Source organism: Rosa rugosa, chromosome 1, assembly GCF_958449725.1.
Source record: "Rosa rugosa chromosome 1, drRosRugo1.1, whole genome shotgun sequence".
NCBI lineage: Eukaryota > Viridiplantae > Streptophyta > Magnoliopsida > Rosales > Rosaceae > Rosa > Rosa rugosa.
This window is the reverse complement of record NC_084820.1, coordinates 55,317,081-55,341,561: the sequence shown is the minus strand read 5'-3', so window position 1 is coordinate 55,341,561 and position 24,481 is coordinate 55,317,081. Positions and strand designations below refer to the sequence as shown.

The window sequence follows — 24,481 nt, the reverse complement described above, 5'->3', positions numbered from 1 at the left end:
GTACGACACATGCCGGGCAGATAAGCCATTAATTAGTTGATGCATGCATATACAAGACATCAGACCATGGTTTTTCACATATACGTTGTTTGAATGCCACTTCAAAATTTTCAATTTTCCCACCTCATATTGCCTGCTGAGAGGGAACTAAATTTGGGGGAGACAAATGGAGGGAAATATGGGAGGGAATATCGGTGAACATTTTTTAACTTGCAAATCTATAGATTCACACCACAGTTTTAAAGTAACCGTCGTATAAACACTACATGCTGAGTAAATTTAACTGGTGCCAATTGGTGCGAAACTTGCTGCCTCTGTGACAATTTAACCTCACACCACGCTTCCATTTATAAACGTCTTCTGAAGCAATACATAATTTCAGCATGAAAAACACCCGTTGGTTGAATTCATATTAGAAGACGGAAATTTTACAACCGTCGTCTCAATAATGAGAAATTATTCACACCACGGAAAACAGTGTTACGTCGTCTGAGAGGTGTCGTGTGAAGCCTTTTGTGTAGTAGTGGTGGTTGAATTTTGGCAATATCTGTCTTGCACTTGTATCATTTCAGAAAGAGAGCAAGTGAAGCGGTTTTCAATGTTGGTGAGAGTAGCTTTCGGAGTTGGTGAGAGTAGCTATCAGTTATGGTGAAAGTAGCGTTTTGTTGTTGGTGAGAAGAGTTTTTGATGTTGAAGAGAGTATATTTTGTTGTTGGTGAGAGTAACTTTTGGTGGTGATGATTGTAGCTTTTTGTGGTGGTGATAGTAGTTTTTGACGTTGGTGAAAGTATCTTTTGTCGGTGGTGAAAGTAGTTTTTTACGGTGGTGATAGTAGTTTTTTGTGTTGGTGAGAGCAACTTTTGTTGATGGTGAGAGTAGTTTTTGATACAAGAGTAGCTCTCTAATGTTAGTGAGAGTAGCTCGTTGGTGTTGGTGACAGTAACTTTTGTTGTTGGTAAGGGTAGGTTTTGGTGTTGGTGCAAGCAGCTTTTGTTGTTGGTGAGAGTTGTTTTCTGGGGTTGGTGAGAGTAGCATTTGTTGCTGGTAACAGTAACTTTTGTTTGTGGGGATAGTAGCTTTTCGTTTTGAGGAGCATAGATTTTTTGGTAAGGAGTAGCTTTTGTTATTGGTGATAGTAGCTTTTGTTATATTGCTGAGGTTGCCGGAAATCTCACCAGAGTAGCTTTTATTGCTAGTGACAGTAGCTTTTGTTGCTAGTGATAGTAGCAATTGTGACCTCGCCGGAGGTTGCCGGAAATCTCATCAGAGTAGCTTTTGGTGCTAGTGATAGTAATTTTTGTGGTCGCGGGAGTTCGCCGGAAGTTGGCCGGAGGTCTCGTCGAAGAGGAGAGAGAGAATGATTGTTGACTTTTTACTCTAGTGGCATTTATGTAAATATGTTGGTTTTTAATATCCAAAATATAACACCCTTTTTAATCTAGTGGCCTTATGAGGGAAAAAACTAGTTGGTGGCCTTATGGCTAAAAAAACATTCAAATATGCACTTATATGTAATTAACCCAATAACCTTTGAGAAAAGTTTAGAATTTTTCTTCTTTCTTTTTTGCCAAAATATCTGAAAATGAAAAGGCAAAAAGAAGATTTTGGTACTCAATTTGACTAAAATGCCCTGAAAGTATGAGTATTGGATCGGGCTTAAATCGTCAGGTACTATTTTGATATTTTTCAAAATATAGGTATGAAAGTTAATAGTCCGGAAAAGTTCAGACACTATTTGGACAATTTTCCCTTTATAAGAAATTAACAGTGAAGTTGACGACAGTGACCAAAGTGATAGATAGTGTTTAAGTTATGTTATTGAAGTGAAATTTTTAAAAGTATAATGATGAAAGTGTCAACCAAGTCATAACTGAGCGACAAAAATGATTATTTTTCCTTTTATTTTTTTAAATAATTTTTACTAATATTTTTTGTAATGAGTTTTTCTTACACATGCTGAGCAAGCATGTGCGGAGCTTCTTCAGCCCACCCAAGTGGCATTTTGTGGTTACAGCACGTGATTTACACGTGCTGTTAGTCTAACGTCAGCTTTGAAAGACCAAATGTAAAGATGATTCTTAGTCCTGTTATCCTCCGAATCCTGGGTTTTCAATGCTAATTTCACAATCCCAATTCAATCTGCCCATGTACAACGCCATTGCCACACAATTAAGCAAAAAACGCAGCCCTGATAACATCTGTACACCCGTAAAATTTAATCCAACAGTTGGTTCAATTAACTGGTATTCCTAAACCCAGATATTCTCAATCAAACAGAATCTGGTTTCCAGCGTATTCGATACAAAAACACAAACCATAGACACTGAATCAACAAGAAACCAATCCAAACACAACCACTTGATGGTCCTCAATACGGGATTGCTGACTTGTATATTCTAAGACATCTTTGAAATACGATCTATGACAATTCCGTGTTATATCATTTCGTCGCTAGTAAGACAAGAAATGTAATGTATACACCCAGGGAAAAAAATACAGAGAAGAAGGATAAGGATCAAACACGAGGAACACGAATTGTTATCTAAATTTACGACTTTAACAAAGAAAAGTGAAACAGAGGAGAGACTTGTTAGTTTACGTGTTCCTCTTTGCAACTGTTTTCAATCATTTTCCGCGTGATTAGCGCATTCGACTATCAGATTTAAGGTATTTTTTTCTGTGTATATGTAGTTTAACTTTGATACGGTGTTAGACTCTGAAAACCTTCAAGAAGCTTCATCTTGATATAGTCTCTGACTAGTTAATATTGGGTCTGACTTTTCCAAACTGAATCAGAAACCCACCCATATATGTATATCGATCTCAAACAGATGAGAAGTTTATACGTACCATAAAAAGAATGGCAACTTCTTCAAGATTTCAAGTATATGTCCTGGCTTTTTGTGCAACCCTTCTTATTCAAAGTGGCTGTTATGGCCATTCTGTGCATCAGAGAAAACATGCAGCCTTGTTCATCTTCGGGGATTCAACATTTGATGTTGGAAATAATAACTACATAAACACTTCCACTTTCTTTCAAGCAAATTTCTTCCCATATGGGGAAACCTTCTTCAGCGACCCGACTGGTAGGTTCTCCGATGGTCGTCTAATCCCAGATATCATTGGTAAGTTTGTTGTACATAATGTCAATTGTTTCTTTTAACACATGGGATTATGAGATAATTGATAAATTGTTAACTTGGAATTGTTTCTGCAGCTGAATATGCAAACTTGCCAATGATTCCACCATACTTACAGCCGGGTTTTGACAGCTATACTAATGGGGTGAACTTTGCATCTTCTGGGGCTGGTGTTCTAGCTGAAACTCATCAAGGATTTGTATGTCGATCTTCTGCCTCCATAAGATTTTTTTTTTTTTTTTTTTCTCTGTGTGTGTGTGTTATAGAGCCTGCACAACAGCTAGTCAATATAGTCACAAAACCAAAGTCAAAATAATTTGGTTATTGTTGGCTGCGAACTCGTAGATAGTGTTTCATTGTTCATGAAAATTATTTTGGTTGACTCTGCTTCCACATAACACATGGACACATTTATATGATATTTATATAAACATTATGAGGTATCCTTTTTTGATTGATTTCTTTTTTGCAGGTGTTGGACCTTAAAACTCAACTGGGTTATTTCAAAAATGTGGAGAAGCAGTTGAGGCACAGACTAGGTGAAGCAGAAGCTCACACATTGTTGTCCGAAGCTGTTTACTTGATTGCCATCGGAAGCGGTGATTACTCTTTCCCATTCATAGCGAATTCAAGTTTGTTCGAGTCTCACTCACATGAAGAATATGTTGGCATGGTGATAGGAAACCTTACAAATGTGATCAAAGTAATATATAATGTCATCTTTTGAATATGTTTATGAATCCAAAAATGAATTCAGACGAGTTACTTACCTCCAATGCATTTTTTCAGGAAATATACGAGAAAGGAGGAAGAAAATTTGGGATTAAAGGCATAGGGAATTTGGGTTGCATACCGGGCTTGAGAATAGTTAAACCAGGAAACACAAGCACCTGTAATGAAGAAGTAAATGCACTTTCAAAACTCCACAATAGAGTACTTGCTAAAGCCCTCCTGGAGCTGAAAGGACAGCTTCAAGACTTCGTATACTCGAATCCAGATTTATACTCTTACGCAAATGACGTAGTTCATAATCCATCAAAATATGGTAAATACAGTCATCATAACTAGTCCTCTGAGTTTTAGTTTGTCCTGTGCCTGTGTCAAAAGCTGATCCCAATTTTCTAATGTGCCTTATTATGTATGTTGTACAGGTTTCAAGGAAGCAAAGATGGCATGCTGTGGCTCTGGTCCATTAAGAAGAATTAGTAGCTGCGGAGGGAAGCGAGGTATGACTGAGTATGAGTTATGTGACAATGTTACTGACTATGTCTACTTTGATTCCGGCCATCCCACAGAAAGGTATAACCAGAAACTTTCCAAGTTATGGTGGAGCCATACTCCTGATGTCACAGGACGTTACATCAATTTGAAAGAGCTATTTGAAGTATAGAATAAGAATTGTGATACAGCTTATGTTCCAGTTAGTTGAAGTATAGAATAAGAATTGGGATCCATTTTATGTTCCAGTTATTTGAAGTATAGAATAAGAATTGGGATATATCCTATGGTCCAAGTTATGGTGGAGCCATACTCCTGATGTCACAGCACGTTACATCAATTTGAAAGAGCTAGAGCTATTTGAAGTATAGAATAAGAATTGGGATACATCTTATCTTCCAGTCAAGGACTCAAATTTCAAGTTTACTATAGCATATTTATACATAGTTTTTTTTTTTTTTTTTTTTGAGGAGCGAAAAGAAATTACAACTTGAAACCCCTAAGACAACCAGAACTAAAATTATCAAAATTAGAAGCATATTTATACATAGTTATTCATTACATAATTGATATTTACACCAAAAGAACTGAAACTTAAGAGGTATTTGGGTAACAATAAATGTCAAGGGCCACAAGATGAGATCATGAGATGATGTAAGAAACTGTGCAACGGTGGATATAAAAATTATGAGTTTCTGATGTCATAAGAGCCTTCGGTTAAGTGAAAGGGTGAAAATCTTCTTTAACCTATTAAAATGCAATACGGAGACAAACTTTTAAAAAGTTGGAAAAGCTTTGATATTTCAATGATATAGAACTATGACAGTCTAGGGGTGGGTTCGGTTCACTTCGGTTTGATTTTGAGCTAAAACCGAGAACCGAACCGAACTAGAGCTTCAGTTCGGTTCGGTTTTCCATTTTTCCGAGTTCAACACCGAAAACCAAACCGAACCGATCGGTTCAGTCCGGCTCATTTCGGTTTTTTTCCTAAAATAATAATTATTTAATACAAAATTTTTTTTAGTACCGTTTGATGGTTCTTTTTCTATTTTAACTGGCCTTTCAGGCCCCTTGCTCACCAATATACTAAAAAATTACACTGAAAAACTAGGAAATTAGAAATCTAGGCCATTGGAGCCTTTTCAATATGGCCATTGGAGCCTTTTCAATACGGCCATTGGAGCCTTCTCAATATCTAAAACACCTTCGGTTTAAAACTCTTTTACTTGTCCAAAACTACCTTGAGTTAACTTTAGATGACTTTATATCAGCTTACATGTTCCACCAATTACATAGATAAATGTATGTTCAACATCACAAGATTCATGACTTTCAAACACTGTCTTAGAGCAACTGTCCAGTTCAGATTTCAACATTCCAACTAGTCCTCCAACTAAGGCATATAAGTGGACAACCAACACAAGAAGAAAGAACAAAGAGAAAATCTAGAGCATGCCATGCATATGATATAAAGGAAGATCAATGTATACTTACGTTACAAAGAACAAAGAGAAAATCCAGAGCATGCCATGCAGATGATATATATATACATACATAACAAATGCAATATATAAAAGAGCAAGACTACCTGACCAGCACCAACATCAATTATTGCGAAAGCACTGATGGTGTTTGCAACTCAATTGACAACCGCCAAAAGAACTTCCACCTGCACATACCAGATTACCAGGACCGTTTCTTAATGAACTATTCCCACACAATCACTGCTTAGAAAGAAAAATGATTCAAATCACAAACTCTAGTCTAGGAATCAAACACCATGCAGAAACATCTTATTTGACCCAATGTATCAGAACACAAACAAGATCAACTCTCATGATCACAAGTGCCAATAATATTCAGAAAATATATGAACAATGCTGACATAAGATTACAATGCTGAAATAAGACTGAAATAATAGGCTTACCGAGTGAAGTTCACCACGTAGTCCAATTTCACCAATGAATGCAGTGTATTGGGAATAGAAGACTGCAAGAAACTGCAGAAAACAAGGACAAGCAACTCATGCGGTTAAAAAAAATGTATATGTAAACAAACCCTTGAAATAATTTGTTCTAGGTGGCGCCTATAATATAAAGCAAACAAAATTGTAGTCCCCGTCTCTTGTTCTGATTTAAACAGTGATAAATCACCAATCTGGGAAGAGAAGCTAATATAGTAAATGCTAATGCCATATTTAGTTAAAGAGTAATAATGCATGCTTGCTGCAAATTGTTGTGGCAATTGCAAGATCACTAGCAGTTTCGCGATATACAATGCCTAGACCACAAGTTCTCATTGGAAACTAAACTGATGTGGAACAAAAATTTAGCATTTATCATATTACCTCATCACCTTTCTTAATCCGTTGTTCAGCTTTTATCATTACTTCAAGCATACAATCCTTGAACCGCCAATTAATGGAGGAAACGATTTGGCTGGAAGGAATGGTTTAGCATGCATGTCTGCAAAATATGGCAAGTTGATTATCATTATAAAGCCATCTAATATCAAGGTCTCATGCTTTAATTAAAGCATAGAAGTTTTATTTATATGTACATAATACAGGTGGTTCTTATAATAAAATATGACAATGAGAAAGCACATCTTCGTAATGGGTGGTTGTAGAATAATGTAAAATAAATTGATTCCAGACACAAATTTTTGTCCAGTAAGAAACATGTACAAACACTAGCAAAACCAAATAAGGAAGAAAGAAACACCACGTACAAAAACAATGAAGCAAACAGCTGCAAATCCCTTGTCTCCCAATATGACCTGTACAAAGCATTTGAAACATGATTTACAAGGCAAACAAAATCTTTTAGCATCACATGTGGGGAATCGAGAAAAAATATGCATACCAGTAGCACCTACTCCAGATCATTCTTAATATTTGAAAGTGCAGAAAGAACATGATCAGATCTGGACTTCTTCCCCTGAAATGACATGGTGAAACAATTGAATTGAGATATAATTAAGATTATGTTATAGAATTAGTGAAGTCACAATTTTCAGCAACCAAAATACAACTCTTTTTGCATTTAATCATCTACATAAGAAATTGAACTAGAGAGAAGATACTTACTTTGCTGTAGGAGCACAAACCTGATGTTCTTCTCAAGTTACCGCCATGAACAAGCTCATCCATTCACTGCCATGAAATTCATACCAACACAAAATCAAGACAAACAACGAACAAAATTGAACCCAAATCATTAAAAGCAGAGAAATTTGAAACTGAAATAGCTTGGGTTCATACTAGCACCTCAACATCACCGTCAGTAATCTCTTGCTGAAAATCCTTGGGGTCCTTGTCGTTGATCGTGCACACAACTGAGAGTTTCTCCTTCACAGTCCCACTCAGATCCTTGGCCATCGATATGGTCTTCATGATCTTGGCAATCTCGATGAGGCTGTGCTTGATGTTCTTGCGGTGCGATTCGGCTCCTTGATGACTAGAGCGGTAGAGAAGAAAGAGGCGAGAGAAAGAGCCTAAAATGAAATATCGCGAAAGGCTGAGGGATCAAACTATTTATAGTGCGGCTGCTGTAGGGTTCTGACCAAAAGGAAAACAAAACGACGTCGTTTTATCAAATGTGAACAGTATTTCGGTTTTCGGTTCGGTTCAGTTTTCACCGGGCCGAAACCGAAAACCGAACCGAACATAATCGGTTCAGTTCGGTTTTTTTTTTTCGGTTCGGTTTTTTTTCGGTGCGGTTTTATTCGGCTTCGGTTCGGATTTCGGTGCGGTTTTTTTCTGTTTTCAGTTTCGCGAGCCCACCCCTAATGACAGAGGAGAAGGTTGTCGCTTTGCTTGTTAGTCCTTTTGTTTGGTTTTCCATGGATCTGTAAATAAATTGAAGCAGTGGGGAAGATAAGAATAGTGAACCAGAACTAGAATGGAAGCCATTAAGTTTCAGATTTTTACCTTGGCACGTCTTCTGATCCCAAGCAGCTGTTGTGGCCATTCCAGGCGTCATATATGGAAACAACTTAGCCTTAATTATCTTTGATGATTCACTGTTTGATGTTGGGAACAACAACTACTTGAGTACTACCACTGATTACCAGGCAAATTTCTGGCCTTACTGGTAGATTTTTGGATGGACTACTTATCCCTGATATCATTGGTAAGATTCTAATCATAATACTGTTACGTTATTCAACACTAGGTTTATTACAGTAAATCCTGGTAAATTTCAATTTTCACTGCAGCTGCTTTTACAAATTTGTCACTTACCACCATACTTACAACCTGGTTTCAACAATTATACTGGTCAACTTTGCATCTGCTGGCGCTGGTGCTCTGTCTGAAACTCATCAAGAATTTGTATGTCATCTACCTTACACTAGCTACTAATCTCCTTCAGACTTAGTAACTTTTTGTGAAATTATAATATTAGCTTCATCAAAGTGATGATTTATATCTCAATCCAAGATCGTACATGCAATTTCAAAAGTGATCTACCTTCGGCTAAAAGGAGTTACAATCGATCTTAAATGTGCTACACATGCAGTGCCTAGCTAATTATATTTCCACTTATATATCCCCACTTTTCAGGAAATAGACCTTAAAAGTTAAAACTCAACCAAGTTATTTCAAGAAGGTGAGGGAGCTGTTGCAACAGAAACTAGGTGATGCAGAAGCACAGACATTGCTGTTTAAAGCTGTTTACTTAATTAGCATTGGAAGCAATGATTATTTTTTCCCATTCACAAAACATTCTAGTTTGTTTGGGTCTCATTCACATGAATAATTTACCAGCATGGTCATTGGAAATCTGACAAATAATGCGATCAGAGTAATATATAACAGATGAAATATGTACCACTAGTTTGATCTTTTTTTTTTTTGATATTTAGCATTGTGCCATATACTATAGTTTGTTTTTAAATTGAGTTACATAATATGTATTTTGTCAGGAAATTTTAAATATATACTAACGTCAATCACTGTTCATACTGTTCATAAGCGTACGTAATGACGGTTTTGCCCTTTTTTTTCCATCTATTACCGGCTGCCACTCTGAGTGCGCGGTACTGTTCAATGAATAATACTGTGATTTTCCATATTTGCCCCCATTTTCTTTAGTCTTTGACGCTTTTGTCCCCAATTTTTTTTTTTTTTAAGAAAAAAAAAAACGAAAAAATGCAAATATTAGCTCAATTGGATTATTGCAAATAGAAATAAAAGATGATTATGATCTTAAAATTTATTTGTTCTTGAATTCATGGTTTTAGCTTAGTAGATTATATATACTTTTTATCTGTCTTTATATATGGCTTAAGTTTGTCAAATGTGAAATAATCTGAGCTATGATTTAAGTTGATTTTTCAAATACAAATACAAAAAGTCAGTAAACATGGTATTATATAAATGGGTGTCTTGAGCATTTCTTAAATTTGAAATTTAGGACTTTTTATGTTTATCACACATCAGTAAATTGTTATGCAGATTTTTAAAAGCTTCACTGCTAAGTTTTATATGTTGCTCCTTATATTATGTTATTTGTATCTATCTAAAAGTAAATAAAGGGTAACTATACTAAAGGAAAATGAGGAGGATCACTGTTCAATGCGTAGTGAAATACCCGATTTGCCCCCAGATTTTCTTTGCTTTGAATATTTTATCCCTGATTGCAAATTTTTTTTTTTTTAATAAACCCTTAGCCTGCCTATCCTTACATATGTCAGTAAGAGTCGAGGTCATGATTTTTATAATGTTAGATTATAACTTACCAACAATTCACAGCTCACCGGTATTTTTTTTTTTGAAAACTGTAAAAAAAAAGAAATAGACAAACTTGGTCAAAACACTTTTGTCCCCAATTTTGTTAAAAAAAAAAAAAAACGAAAAAACGCGAATATTAGCTCAATTGGATTATTGCAAATAGAAATAAAAGATGATTATGATCTTAAAATTTATTTGTTCTTGAATCCATGGTTTTAGCTTAGTAGATTATATAGACTTTTTATCTGTCTTTATTTTTTTATCTGTCTTTATATATGGCTTAGGTTTGTCAAATGTGAAATAATCTGAGCCATGATTTAAGTTGATTTTTCAAATACAAATAGAAAAAGTCAGTAAACATGGTATTATATAAATGAGTGTCTTGAGCAATTCTTAAATTTGAAATTTAGGACTTTTTATGTCTATCACAGATCAGTAAATTGTTATGCAGATTTTTAAAAGCTTCACTGCGAAGTTTCATATGTTGCTCCTTATATTATGTTGTTTGTATCTAAAAGTAAATAAAGGGTAACTACACTAAAGGAAAATGGGGAGGATCACTGGTCAATGTGTAGTGAAATACCCGATTTGCCCCCAAATTTTCTTTGCTTATAACTTACCAACATGCAATTCACAGCTCACCGGCATTTTTTTTTTTGAAAACTATAAAAAAAAAAGAAGACAAATTTGGTCAAAACACTCGCACCTGCTCAAAACTTGAAAAGTGGAGATTGCTTATGGACGAATGAAATATAATGGTTTGAGTTTTCATGAATAAAGCTCTTTTCACAGTTCTACAAAAAGTAATATGTAAAATAATAATATCTTTTAGTTAATATTTACTAAATATAAAAAAACTCCTTTCCGCAGCATCGCGCAGATTTATTATCTATATGTAAGAAAGGAGGTAAGGAAATTTGGGATTTCAAGACAGGTGTCTTAGTTGTTTATAAAGCTCAAGAGCACATAAAGCAGGAAACACATGCACATGTGTGGAAGAAGTTACCAGAACTGGCGAAACTACACAACAGAGGATTTGCTGAATCCCTCAGAAAGTTGGAGAGACACCAGGACAGATTGAAATATCCGAATCCAAACTTCTTCACTTTTCTAAATAAAAGAATCAACAATCCTTACAAAACATGGTATACTTAGCCATCAGATCGACATGGTTCTTCTAGTTTTAGTTTCTTCTATTTGTTTTTAACGTACCTCTTGTATTTATTCTGTTGTGTTAGGTTTCAAGGAAGGAAAGACGGCATGTTGTGGCTGTGGTCTATGCAGCGAAATAGGTAGCTGTGGAGGGAAGAGAGGTGTGACCGAGTATGAAGTATGTAAACAGTAATGCTAATGGATATGTATTCTTTGACTTTGTCCATCCAACCGCAAGGATTAACCATCAAGTCTCCAAGTTATGGTGGAGCCATACCCCTAATGTCACAGGGCACCACTACCTAAATCTGAAAACGCTATTTGAAATGTAGCCAAAGGAGGACTACTTTGTTAGTTTCCTAAGACATTTATCATATTCAGTCACAACTATTTCAAAATAAGTGTGTATATATGGGAGCCCTTCTAATGAGGACCACTAAAATGAGGACTAGTTGAAGACTTTTGTGTTAGACCCACTTTTCGATCACATTTCCGCAAATCAACCATTAGATGTTTAAATATTTATATGTAGATCATTTATGCAATTTTTCACCCAAATTGAAAATCATTAAGACATAAATAATCGTGATTTATCAGTTATGAACTTAAACGGTTCATGTTTGACAGATTTGATTCATCTATTGATTTGATCTAGTTCGATACCTTAACGATTCGCAATTTGGATGAAAATTTTCAGTAGTGATCTACTCATGCATATATCAACATCTAACGGTTGATTTGTCGTAATGTTGTTTGAATCCAAAATGAGCATTTTGGCCTGACAAGGTGTGTCTTGGAGAAATTGAGCCAATATCAGTGGCTCAAGCTATATATTGTTGACAAGTTCGAGATATATTATTTAGAGGCTAAATAAAGCCTACATGCAGAATTATGGAAGATTATGCGAGCTGCAAGAAAAGGAAATGATGGAAGCATGGAAATGAAAAGTCAACTTTACCACATTTTCCTACTTCGACTATGAGAAACTGAGCTAAACAAGGAAGGAAGGGCGGCAGACTAACCAAACGAAATCCAAATGAGCTAAAACTTTCCAGATTAATTCTAGACATCTCAAGGATAATTTCTTATGAAGAGTGCCAGAGCTAGTTTTGAGTGGAAAGCCTTCAAACAATCAGAAAGTGACTCAAACCTAACAATTCCATTAGTGTTTAAGTGCTCAAACCTAACAATTTCATTAGTGTTTAAGTGCTTAAACCTAACAATTCCATTAGTGTTTAAGTGCTTAATCCATCATGATTTGTTTAAGGCCAACCACTATGGCTTGGTAGCCTATATATAGAGGCTACAACAAGTAACACAAGACAACACAATTCATCAAAGAATCTCTATGATCATCCAAGCCTCTCTAGAGCAATCCCTCTAAGAGCAACCCCTCTCTTTCTCTTACCGGTGATCACACTCCAGTCCTAGTCTTCTTAGGAGCCGACTGTCAGTGCCACCAAACCCTCTGTCAAAGTGCTTCGGTCCTAGTCTCCTCGAGAGCCGACTGTAGTACCGCGACCACAACGGTTACAGAACCAGTCAAGCAAGGGTAACGCCCTCGCAAACAACACAATTCAACAACAATCTCTAAGATTATCCAAGCCTCTCTAGAGCAACCCCTCTCTAAGAGCAACTCCTCTATTTCTCTTACCGGTGATCACACTCCAGTCCTAGTCTTCTCAAGAGCCGACTGTCAGTGCCACCAAACCCTCTGTCAACGTGCTTCGGTCCTAGTCTCCTCGAGAGCCGACTGTAGTACCACGACCACAACGGTTACGGAGCCAGCTAAGCAAGGGTAACGCCCTCGCAAACCAGCTAAGCTAAAGTCACGCTTTGGTAAGTTCTCTCTACTTCCAGGTGATTTCGCTCTGCTCGACCTACAACGTTGAGTATTGACTTGGTGATACAAGACAAAGTCCTCTAGCACGAGGCACAGAAGAATCTCGCGACTAGGTTGGTGCTCTCCTCGTCCACAGTCGCTCTAAAGAAGTCAGGTCAAGGGACACCCCCGACGACCGCACCCGAACGGTGCTGGCAAGCCTGCGCAGAAAATAGACAGTTGACCAGCTGCAACAAAACTGGAGCCAAACAAATGTAATTGAAAAGTGGGTCTCCTAAACTATTGATTAGAAAGTCCTCAACTAGTCCTCATTTTAGTGATCTTTATTAGAAGAGCCACTATGTATATATACCTTAACTATTGATTAGAAAGTCCTCAACTAGTCCTCATATCAGCAGTTTCTCTTAACTCATCTAGAGTTCCAATCAGGTTCATGTCATCGACATAAACTGCTACGATTGCAAATCCGTAATTTGTCCTTTTTATAAACACGCACGGGCATATTTCATTGTTGACATATCCCTTCCCAATCAAGTAGTCACTTAGACGGTTATACCACATCCGTCCAGATTGTTTCAATCCATATAGTGAGCGTTTCAATCTGATACAAAATGCGCTCCGTGGTTTAGAGCCACTTAATTTGGGTAATTGAAGTCCATCTGGAACCTTCATATATATCTCTGAATCTAGATCCCCATAGAGATATACTGTAACCACATCCATAAGTTGCATGTCAAGTTTTTCGAAAACTACCAAACTGACAAGGTAGCGGAACGTTATAACGTCCATTACGGGAGAATATGTCTCCTCGTAGTCGATTCTAGGGCGTTGTGAGAAACCTTGCGCCACGAGGCGGGCTTTGCATCTAACAACCTCATTTTTCTCATTACGCTTTCTAACAAAGACCCATTTATGGCCAACAGGCGTTATACTTGGGGGTGTCCGCGTTATAGGCCCAAATACCTGTCTCTTTGTTAGTGAATCCAATTCAACCTGGATCGCATCTTTCCATTTAGGCCAATCTGCTCTTCGTTGACATTCTTCAACGGAGCGAGGTTCGATATCATCGTGTTCTATAATCCCTTGAGCAATAGAATATGCAAACACATCATCAAGGATAATAGAATCTCTATTCAACGTCTCATGTACACTAGTGTAATTCATGGAGATCTCTCTATTCTCTGGAATTGGTTCTAACATTGGAACGTCCCCCAATGATGTCTCTTGGACATAACCATAATCTGGAATATCTTCATGAGACAGGTTATTTCTATCGATGATTAATGGATCTTTTTGTGCCAAACTCGCTTTCTTTCTTGGGCGAGAATCCATCGAACCTTTGGGCCTCCCACGTTTCCTTGCTGGGAGCCCGGCCTGAGCCACATTGCCATCACCATTAGTGGTGGCGGCGCCGTGCCCAATATCCCTAGGGGCGGCGCAATGTCCATGATTTTTAGGGACATCAATCATTGCAGGCACGTTTGCAGCAGGTATGTGTGATCTTGTCACTTTAGCGATATCAGAAAACGCATCAGCCATCGAGTCTGCTACATTCTGAAGATCGAGAATTCTCCGCACTTCAATTTCGGACTGTGCAGTTCGGGGATCAAGATGAGACAAAGTGGGGACAGACCACGACAATTCCTATCGTTCTTGTTGAACATTAGTGTTCTTATCTCCCCCTAACGACAGGAAAACTGTCTCATCAAAGTGACAATCCGCAAATCTAGTGGTAAATAGATCGCCTGTCAAGGGTTCTTAGTAGCGGATAATGGTTGGAGAGTCATATCCAACATAAATACCTAATCGTCTTTGAGGACCCATTTTAGTGCGCTATGGCTGCGCAATTGGCACATAAACTGCACACCCAAATATGCGTAAGTGTGAGACGTCAGACTCATATCCAGTAACCATCTAGGGTGCAGAAAAAGGTTGAGTGGCAGTAGGCCTCAGACGAATGAGCACAGCTGCATGCAATATTATTACATAGCCCCAAGCAGAAACAGGGAGATTGATGCGCATAACCAATGCTCTAGCAACCATTTGAAGTCTTTTAATGGCAGCTTCTGCGAGACCATTTTGGGTGTGAACGTGAGGAACAGGGTGTTCAACCTCAATCCCAATGGACATGCAATAGTCATCAAAAGTTTTTGATGTAAACTCTCTAGCATTGTCAAGACGAATTGACTTAATAGGATGATCAGGTTGGTGAGCCATTAGCTTAATGACTTGTGCTAGGAGTTTAGCAAATGCAGCATTTCTTGTGGACAAGAGCATGACATGTGACCAGCGTGTCGATGCATCAACCAACACCATAAAATATCTAAATGATCCGCAAGTTGGTTGGATAGGTCCACAAATATCACCTTGGATTCTTTGCAAGAATGGTATATTTTCTTTAGTGTCCTTTGCATAGGATGGTCTCGATCCTAACTTTGCTAAAGAGCAGGCTTAATTTGCAAAATGAATGATGGGCTTTAGAAGCAACCAAGGAAGAATTCGGTTGAGCCACAAAATCACATTTGATTTTAGAAGTAGAAGAAGGAGTCAAGGAGGGGTGCATGGCGTCAGAACCATGTTGTTGCCGTAGGGGGTAGACGGCGCCGGCCCTTTGTGGCCGGTCATGCATACTCATGGTGCCTTGTGGCGCAAGTGTTGCTCCTTGGACCAATCTTTGGTTCGTACTTCTCTTCATTTTGAAGAATGGATGTCCGTGTGAAGTCTTTAATATACGGATCATCATATCACGACCTGGATGTCCCAAACGGTCGTGCCAAAGCCTATATGTGTCAAAATCTCATAAGTCATCTCTCATGACATGGTTGGATTCAATGATTCGAATAGTGGTTGCATACAACCCACTAGAGTGACACATAAGTTTTTCTAATACTCGTTTATGTCCGTAGTCATTAGAGGTGATGCAAAGGAACTCTTGTCCATTCTCACAATGTGTTTCCACATGAAAACCATTGGCTCTTATATCTTTAAAACTCAATAGGGTTCTTCCAGCCCTAGGAGCATATAGAGCTTCGGTGACATTAATACTTGTGCCATTTGGCAACATAAATTGAGCTGGTCCTCGACCATGAATCAATTGGATTGGTCCAACTATCGTAGTCACTAAAGATCGACTAGGCGTCATCCATAGAAATAGTTGCCTGTGTCGCAATATAGTATGTGTGGTGCCACTATCAACAAGGCATTCCAACTCTCCGGGAAACATACTGAAAAATAATAAAGTTCAGAATTAAAACATGTCCATGACATTGAATAATAATACGACACTTTATTAATAAAAATAGCCAATGATTACATCAAAGTTTTCAAAGTCTAATCCAAAATAAAAAAATCAAACTTAGACAAATCATAGTCACTCAATCCGTTTGGTAACTCCAATCAAATATGACCAGGGAAGTAGAGAGAGATGTCGGTGGAGCGAGGCTCTCTTAAGTACCACTAATCTCAATTACTTTCCTAGACATCATACTTCATTGGATGCGCCACATGAGAAAGAGTTAATACAATTGTCATTTATTGACTAAGGCATATTGCCTTTACATAATTGTTGGAAAATAAAAAGGACTATTCTAATCAAAGTCTGCGGCATCCTTGTGCACTTCATTTCCAGCTTTGAAGTTTTCTATGGTGAGATTGACATCTTCACCATCTTCTTCTTCTGCAAGGTAAACTTCTTGCTCCCCAGGTCTCTATACTTCTTGTAGTGTGCAGCAAGTTGGGCGCTTGCCTTGCATTGCTTGAACCAATGCTCACTTGATCCACATCGATGACACACGTCATTGTGGTTGCCTCCCTTCAATTGAGGTGCACGTTGTGGACGCTCCCTAGGAGGGTTGGCGCCACCACCACGGCCGGTGCTGCCATGTCCACCTCTCCCACATGTGGCGTCGCCACCACTTGTATCCGTACCAAACTTGCGGTTTCCTTCCTTGTTAGGGCGGTTATATGGACCCACACATCCCTCATGTCCCTTATTCTTAGGGTTCTGCTCCTTGTGCCCTCCTTTGGGTGCATAATAATTCGCCTCATGAACGCTCTTAGTTCCAATGGGTCTTGAATTATAATTCTTCACGAGTATGTTATCATGTTTCTCAGCTACAGACATAACATTGATAAGCTGATGAAACCTCGTGATCCGTCCAGCATTAACCTCGGTACGATATTGCTTTGAGACCAAAATTGCTGAGACGGGGAAGGTGGAAAGAGTTTTCTCAATTAGCTCTTGCTCTGTGACGGGTTGTCCACAGAACCCCAACATAGTTTTGAGGCGTAGAGCTTTTGAATTATATTCAACGACGGACTTGAAGTTGGCGAATCGTAGATTTCCCCATTGAACCTTCAAGTCGGGGAGGAGGGAATCCTGGACATTGCCAAAGTGCTCTTCTAGCGCAACCCATAGTTCTCTAGCATCCTTGATCGCCATGTATTCCAATAGGAGTGATTTATCCATGTGGCGTCTCATCAAGATATGGGCACCTAAGCATGGCGCCAACGTCCCCTATATGGGTGACGCAGTGGCTAGGCCCACGACTCCTGCCAGGAAGCGCGGGAGGCCCATAGGTTCGATGGATTCTCTCCCAAGAAAGAAAGAGAGTTTGGCACAAAATAATCCATTAATCATCGATGTAAATAATCTATCTCATGAGAATATTCCGGATTATGGTTATGTCCAAGAGACATCATTGGGGGACGCTCCAATGTCAGAACCAATTCCAGAGAATAGGGAGATCTCCATGAATTACACTAGTGTACATGAGATGATGGATAGAAATTCTATTGCTATTGATGATGCCTTTGCATATCATGTTGCAAAAGGAATTATAGAATATGATGATATCGAACCTCGCTCTGTCAAAGAATGTCAACGAAGAGCGGATTGGCCTAAATGGAAAGATGCGATCCAGGTTGAATTAGATTCACTAACAAAAAGACAGGTATTTGGGCCTATAACGCAGACACCCCCAGATGTAAAGCCTGTTGGCCATAAATGGGTCTTTGTTAGAAAGCGTAATGAGAAAAATGAGGTGGTTAGATATAAAGTCCGCCCTGTGGCGCACGGTTTCTCACAATGCCCTGGAATTTACTACGAGGAGACATATTCTTCCATAATGGACGTTATAACGTTCCGCTACCTTGTCAGTTTGGTAGTTTCTGAAAAACTTGACATGCAGCTTATGGATGAGGTTACAACATATCTCTATGGGGATCTAGATTCAGAGATATATATGAAGGTTCCAGATTGACTTCAATTACCCAAATCAAGTGGCTCTAAACCACGGAGCGCGTTTTCAATAAGATTAAAACGCTCACTATATGGATTAAAACAATCCGGACGGATGTGGTATAACCGTCTTAGTAACTACTTGATTGGGAAGGGATATATTAACAATTAAATATGCCCATGCATGTTTATTAAAAGAACAAGTTCCGGATTTGCAATTGTAGCAGTTTATGTCGATGACATGAACCTAATTGGAACTCTAGATGAGTTAAAGGAAATTGCTAAATATTTGAAATCCGAATTTGAGATGAAAGATCTTGGAAAAACACGGTATTGTCTCGGTTTAGAACTCGAGCACCGTAGTGATGGGATTTTGATCCATCAGTCTGCATATACTCAGAAAATTCTAAGGTGCTTTAATGAAGATAAAGCAAAGCCTGTGAGTACTCCCATGATTGGCCGTAGTCTTGAGCCTAGAAAAGATCCGATTCGTCCAAAGGATGAGGACGAAGAATTATTAGAGGCCGAAGTGCCCTATTTAAGTGCAATATGCCCATTATTGTACTTAGTTCAATGTACAAGACCGGACATCTTATTCGCAGTGAACTTGTTAGCTTGACATAGTTCTGTGCCAACACGCAGCCATTGGATTGGTGTAAAGACAATCTTTCGATACCTAAAAGGTACGATTGATATGGGCCTATTTTATCCCTACATAAAGAAGAGGAATGACGGAAAATTGGGATCGGACCCCAAGAGGCAAGACGCCGCCGTCCATAGCATAACCTCCGGCCATGCCGCCGACGCCGCCATCCAAGGTGGATGGCGTCCTCCTCCTTCCCTCCATCAAAATGACAATGATGTTTTGATGAGTTTTGCTGATGCAGGGCACCTCTCTGACCCTCACAAAGGTCGCTCCCAAACGGGTTATGTCTTTACCATGGGAAGCACTTCGATATCTTAGAGGTCTACAAAACAGACCCTTGTTGCTACTTCCTCAAATCATGCAAAGATTATTGCTCTACATGAAGCCGTGCATGAATGTATGTGGCTAAGGTCTGTAATTAAACATATTCGAGGAAGTTGTGGTTTGAAGTCTACCACGGATGAACCTACATGCATTTATGAGGATAATGCAGCTTGTATTGAGCAAATGAAGTTAGGTTTCATCAAGAGCGACAACACCAAGCATATATCGCCTAAGTTCTTTTATAATCAGCAACAACAATCGCTTCTAAACATTGAAGTGAATCAAATCCGATCAGAGGATAATGTAGCGGACTTATTAACTAAGTCGTTACCTAAATCCACCTTCGAGAAACATGTGAAGAGCATCGGATTGAGAAAGTTATCCGAACTCCCACGATTGTAGTAATCAAGGGGAGGTATGATGTCTACATGTTCGATCTCGAAGAATGAATGACGTGTTGTACTCTTTTTCTCCTTCTCGAGCTTGTTTTTTGTCCCACAGGGTTTTTCACTCGAGCAAGGTTTTTAACGAGGCAACGGATGAAGCGTCACCACCAAGTTTGAGCGGTACAAGGGGGAGTGTTGAAGGAAATCGACTTATGTGTGCCAAATCAAACTAGGATTAGTTCCATGATTGTAATAGGAGAAGAATGTTCTAGAATTCCTAGTCCTATTCGGAATAGTTTTCCTTGTACCATTAGAACATGTACTTTGTAATCCCTATATATAGGGCTCCTATTCTCAATAATGAAACATACAATTCTCTCATCAATCTCTCTAGAATTCCCTCATTCTAAAATAGTTTTTAATTTCTTTAGTATATGATTTTGGCATCATCAACTTTGAGGCACAGAATGTACCACTCGCATGATTGATGACTAGTTCAGTTGCACAATTACACAAACAAGTTCAAATGCACGTTCCTAATCTGATTATAGCTGTTTATATTGCTTTGATTTTCCACTAGTTGATTACAATCAAGGACCTATATGAAGCCAAGACCAGTGTAAACACGAAAATCCTGCAATGAATGAAAGAAGGACACGTGTACAAAATAATATAACTTCTTTATTAATGAATTTGAGGGTTATAATCTCTGTAGATGTTCTTTCACAAGAATCTCCTCTGATTTGATCTCCGACGTTGATTTGATCCAAGGGTGGCAAGCACTTGATCTTGAATCGAACGGTTGTAGTGTGAACTTCTTGTTATGTTGACGATTTGAGGGAGACGATTGACCAAGGGCTGTAGAGGCTTGATCTTGATCGGATTTAGGCCATGAGTTGTGTCACGTGGTGGGTGTTCTCCGGCTTTGGTAGGGGATGAACCAACACGTGTGTTTGGTGCTTGTTGATTCTCCACGAGCTTGATGAAGAACTTATAGAGGATTTACTTTGTTGACGACTTGTAGAATGCGGTTGACCAAGGGATACAGAGGCTTGCTCTTGATCGAATTTGAACCACGAGCGATGTCACGTGGTGAGTGTTCTTTAGCTTTGATGGTGGATGAATCGGCACGTGTGCTTAGTGCTTGTTGATTCTCCACGAGCTTGATGAAGAACTTGGCAGAAGCTTTGCTTTGTTGACGACTTGAAGACGACGGATGATCAAGGGCTGAAGAGGCTTGATCTTGGTCAGATTTGAACCACGAGAGGTGTCACGTGGCAAGTATGACTTTGATTGGGATGAATCGGCACGTTTACTTGGTGCTTGTTGATCCTCTGCGAGTTTGACGACTTCTGAACTTGTAGGTGATTTTCCTTATTTGTCTGAAGTCGGTGAGGTGAAGGGACCGACTATTTGGCAGCTTGATGGTTCTTCACGATCTTGGGAGACTTTTGAGCTTTGGAGAGATTTCTTCCGTCTGTCTGTCGTCCTTCTGTCTGTCCCCGTCTCCCCTCATCTTGATTTGAGAGGGGGTATTTATAGTGTTGTCACCTCCCTCAATTTGGAATGCATTGATTACATAGCATTAATCACATTCCCTAAATATTTAATTAAATCAATCAGTTTAAATTCGTTGATTTAATTACCTTTTATTTAAGGAATATGCCAATCAAATATGATTTGATTTAATACTTGATTTCAAATTTTCAATCAGAATTAAACAATTTAATTTGATTGGTATTTGAATTTAATACTTGATTTCAATCAGAATTAAACAATTTAATCTGATCGATATTTGTATTTAATACTTGATTTCAATCAGAATTAAACAATTTAATTTGATCGATATTTGTATTTGATGCTTGATTTTCATCGAGATCAATCAGTTTAATACGATTGATCCGTTTTAAATGCTTAACTCGAGCAACAATCAATCAGCGATAAATTGATGCTTCCGCGTCATTCAATCGATGGATCACTCGTGTTTTGACATATGTCATCCTCAAAACTCACATAATTTTGGTGATGTACGAGCCACGTGTACCTTTTGTAGGACCCATGTGCCAACTAAGCTTGTTTAGCCAAAATTTTAAAGATTGACCGATTTATTTAATGAATTTTGTTTTCATTAAATTTCTTGTGTCTACAACCAGAAGAGAGAGTAACACCGAGCAAAGCAGAACTAGAAATCTAGAATGGCAGCTTTGATTTCAAATATATACCTGATCGACTTCCTTGTGGAAGCCTTCTTATTCTATTAGTGTAGTAGATCAGATGATCTTCTTCAATAATATTGTTATATATTCTTAGACATCTTTGAAATAGAATCTATGACAAGTGAAGGTCATGGCAAGATAATTAACAATTCCGCGTTAGATCATTTTGTCTAGAAGAGAAGATATGTATACACCAAAGGACCAAAATATGTAACACCAATTCCGTGTCAGATCACAACCACTTTAAATACAGAGAAGAAGGATCCAAACACGAGGAACACGAATTGTTATCTCAATTTGCGGCTTTAATAAAGAAAAAAATGAAACAGAGGAGAAACTTGTTAGTTTACGTGTTCCTCTTTGCAACTGGTTTCAATCATTTTACGTGTGATTAGCACAGCAATGACCAGTTCAATTCGACTATCAAATTTAAGGTTTTTTTTTTTTTTGTGTGCATATGTAGTTCAATACGGTGTTGACTCTGAAAAGCTTCAAGAAGCTCCATATTGATATAGTCTCTGAGTAGTTAATATTGGGTCGGACTTTCCCAAACTGAATCAGAAATCGACCTATATATAGATCTCAAACAGACGAGATTACACATACCATAACTAGAATGGCAACTTCTTCAAGATTTCAAGTATATGTCCTGGCTTTTTGTGCAACCCTTCTTATTCAAAGTGGCTGTTATGGCCATTATTCTGTGCATCAGACAAAACATGCAGCCTTGTTCATCTTCGGGGATTCACTATTTGATGTTGGAAATAATAACTACATAAACACTTCCACCAACTTCCAAGCAAATTTCTTCCCATATGGGGAAACCTTCTTCGGCCACCCGACTGGTAGGGTCTCCGATGGTCGTCTAATGCCCGATATCATTGGTAAGATTGTTGTACATAATGTCAGTGTTTTCTTTTAACACAAGGGATTATGAGATAATTGATTAAATTGTTAACTTGGAATTGTTTCTGCAGCTGAATATGCAAACTTGCCTATGATTCCACCATACTTACAACCGGGGTTCGACAACTATTCTAATGGGGTGAACTTTGCATCTGCTGGGGCTGGTGCTCTAGCTGAAACGTTTCAAGGATTTGTATGTCTTCTGCCTTCATAGGAATTTTTTTTCTTTTTTTCTTTTTCTGTTCTATGTACAGGCTGACGTTCGGCTCAACCTGCACAACAGCTAGTCAATGTAGTCACAAAACCAAAGTCAAAACCATCATAATTTGGTTGTTGCTGGCTGCCGACTTGTAGATTGTGTTTCATTCATTGTACATGCAAATTATTTTGGTTGACTCTGCCTCCGGAGAGACTTGAAAAGAATACATGGACCCAGTTATATAATATATGACATTATTGGGTATCCTTTTTTGATTGATTTCTTTTGTGCAGGTGTTGGACCTTAAAACTCAACTGGGTTATTTCAAGAATGTGGAGAAGCAGTTGACGCACAAACTAGGTGAAACAGAAGCTCACAGATTTTTGTCCGAAGCTGTTTACTTGATTAGCATTGGAAGCAATGATTACATTGCCCCATTCATAACGAATTCAAGTTTGTTCGAGTCTCACTCACATGAAGAATATGTTGGCATGGTGACAGGAAACCTGACAAATGTGATCAAAGTAATATATAACGTCTTCTTATGAACATGTTTATGAATCTGAAAATGAATTCAGACAAGTAACTTACCTCTAATGCATTTTTTCAGGAAATATACAAGAAAGGAGGAAGAAAATTTGGGATTGCAGGCATGGAGCCTTTGGGTTGTACACCGGGCATGAGAACAGATAAACCAGGAAACACAAGCACCTGTAAAGAAGAAGTAAATGCAATTTCAAAACTCCACAATAGAGTACTTGCTAAAGTCCTCCTGAAGCTGAAAGGACAGCTCCAAGATTTCATATACTCGAATCCAAATTTCTACTCTTACCTAAATGACATAGTTCATAATCCATCAAAACATGGTATATACAGTCATCATAACTAGTTTGTCCTGTGCCTGTGTCAAAAGCTGATCCCTATTTTCTAATGTGCCTTATGTTATTGTGTATGTTATATAGGTTTCAAGGAAGGAAAGATGGCATGCTGTGGCTCTGGTCCATACAGAGGAATTATGAGCTGCGGAGGGAAGCGAGGAGTGACCGAGTATCAGTTATGTGACAATGTTACTGACTATGTCTTTTTTGATTCCGGCCATGCAACGGAAAGGATATACCAGAAAGTTTCCAAGTTATGGTGGAGCCATACTCCTGATGTCACAGCACGTTACATCAATTTGAAAGAGCTATTTGAAGTATAGAATAAGAATCGGGCCGGGATACATCTTATGTTCCGGTAATGGAACTCAAATTTTCAAGTTTACTATACCATATTTGTACATAGTTATTCATTACTTAATCGAGATGTTTGATACTTTCTAGATACAAATTTTTTACACCAAAAGAACTGAAACGTAAGAAGAATTTGGGAAACAATAAATGTTAAGAGCCATAAGATGAGATGATGTAAGAAACTGTGAAACGGTGGATATAAAAGTTATGAATTTATGATGTTATAAGAGTCTTCAGTCTTTTCA

General features: G+C 38.2%; 2 protein-coding genes, 1 long non-coding RNA gene and 1 pseudogene across 5 annotated transcripts; 3 read left to right on the top strand and 1 right to left on the bottom strand.

Annotated features, from left to right (window-relative positions):
* The first annotated feature begins 2,700 nt into the window (after window positions 1-2,700).
* On the top strand, window positions 2,701-4,759 carry LOC133725541 (GDSL esterase/lipase 1-like). The gene is made up of 5 exons (XM_062152829.1): window positions 2,701-3,125; window positions 3,218-3,339; window positions 3,613-3,843; window positions 3,930-4,185; window positions 4,292-4,759. The coding sequence occupies exons 1-5, from the start codon at window positions 2,861-2,863 to the stop codon at window positions 4,528-4,530; spliced, it is 1,113 nt and encodes a 370-aa protein (XP_062008813.1). The 5' UTR covers window positions 2,701-2,860; the 3' UTR covers window positions 4,531-4,759.
* A 1,026-nt stretch (window positions 4,760-5,785) lies between these two features.
* Window positions 5,786-7,876, bottom strand: LOC133725542 (uncharacterized). Of its 3 annotated transcripts, none has more exons than XR_009854493.1 (7): window positions 7,628-7,876; window positions 7,448-7,513; window positions 7,224-7,298; window positions 7,090-7,137; window positions 6,707-6,824; window positions 6,287-6,358; window positions 5,786-6,082 (listed from the first exon to the last, which is right to left on the bottom strand). It is a non-coding gene; the product is annotated as an uncharacterized LOC133725542 (long non-coding RNA). The 3 variants fall into 3 exon arrangements; XR_009854492.1 differs by having other exon boundaries at window positions 5,786-6,027; XR_009854494.1 differs by having other exon boundaries at window positions 5,786-6,027; window positions 6,715-6,824.
* A 385-nt stretch (window positions 7,877-8,261) lies between these two features.
* LOC133730777 (GDSL esterase/lipase 1-like) lies at window positions 8,262-9,119 on the top strand (annotated as a pseudogene).
* A 13,233-nt stretch (window positions 9,120-22,352) lies between these two features.
* On the top strand, window positions 22,353-24,402 carry LOC133741878 (GDSL esterase/lipase 1-like). The gene is made up of 5 exons (XM_062169595.1): window positions 22,353-22,783; window positions 22,877-22,998; window positions 23,298-23,528; window positions 23,615-23,870; window positions 23,967-24,402. The coding sequence occupies exons 1-5, from the start codon at window positions 22,516-22,518 to the stop codon at window positions 24,203-24,205; spliced, it is 1,116 nt and encodes a 371-aa protein (XP_062025579.1). The 5' UTR covers window positions 22,353-22,515; the 3' UTR covers window positions 24,206-24,402.
* Window positions 24,403-24,481: the final 79 nt, after the last annotated feature.

What these genes read in the sequence shown, in the direction of transcription:
- LOC133725541 (XM_062152829.1), top strand. Translation starts at nt 2,861, where the DNA reads ATGGCAACTTCTTCAAGATTTCAAGTATATGTCCTGGCTTTTTGTGCA. An exon ending in TCTAATCCCAGATATCATTG is followed by an intron (nt 3,126 to 3,217) that starts GTAAGTTTGTTG and finishes TTGTTTCTGCAG; the next exon opens with CTGAATATGCAAACTTGCCA. An exon ending in TCATAATCCATCAAAATATG is followed by an intron (nt 4,186 to 4,291) that starts GTAAATACAGTC and finishes TATGTTGTACAG; the next exon opens with GTTTCAAGGAAGCAAAGATG.
- LOC133741878 (XM_062169595.1), top strand. Translation starts at nt 22,516, where the DNA reads ATGGCAACTTCTTCAAGATTTCAAGTATATGTCCTGGCTTTTTGTGCA. An exon ending in ACCTGACAAATGTGATCAAA is followed by an intron (nt 23,529 to 23,614) that starts GTAATATATAAC and finishes GCATTTTTTCAG; the next exon opens with GAAATATACAAGAAAGGAGG. An exon ending in TCATAATCCATCAAAACATG is followed by an intron (nt 23,871 to 23,966) that starts GTATATACAGTC and finishes TATGTTATATAG; the next exon opens with GTTTCAAGGAAGGAAAGATG.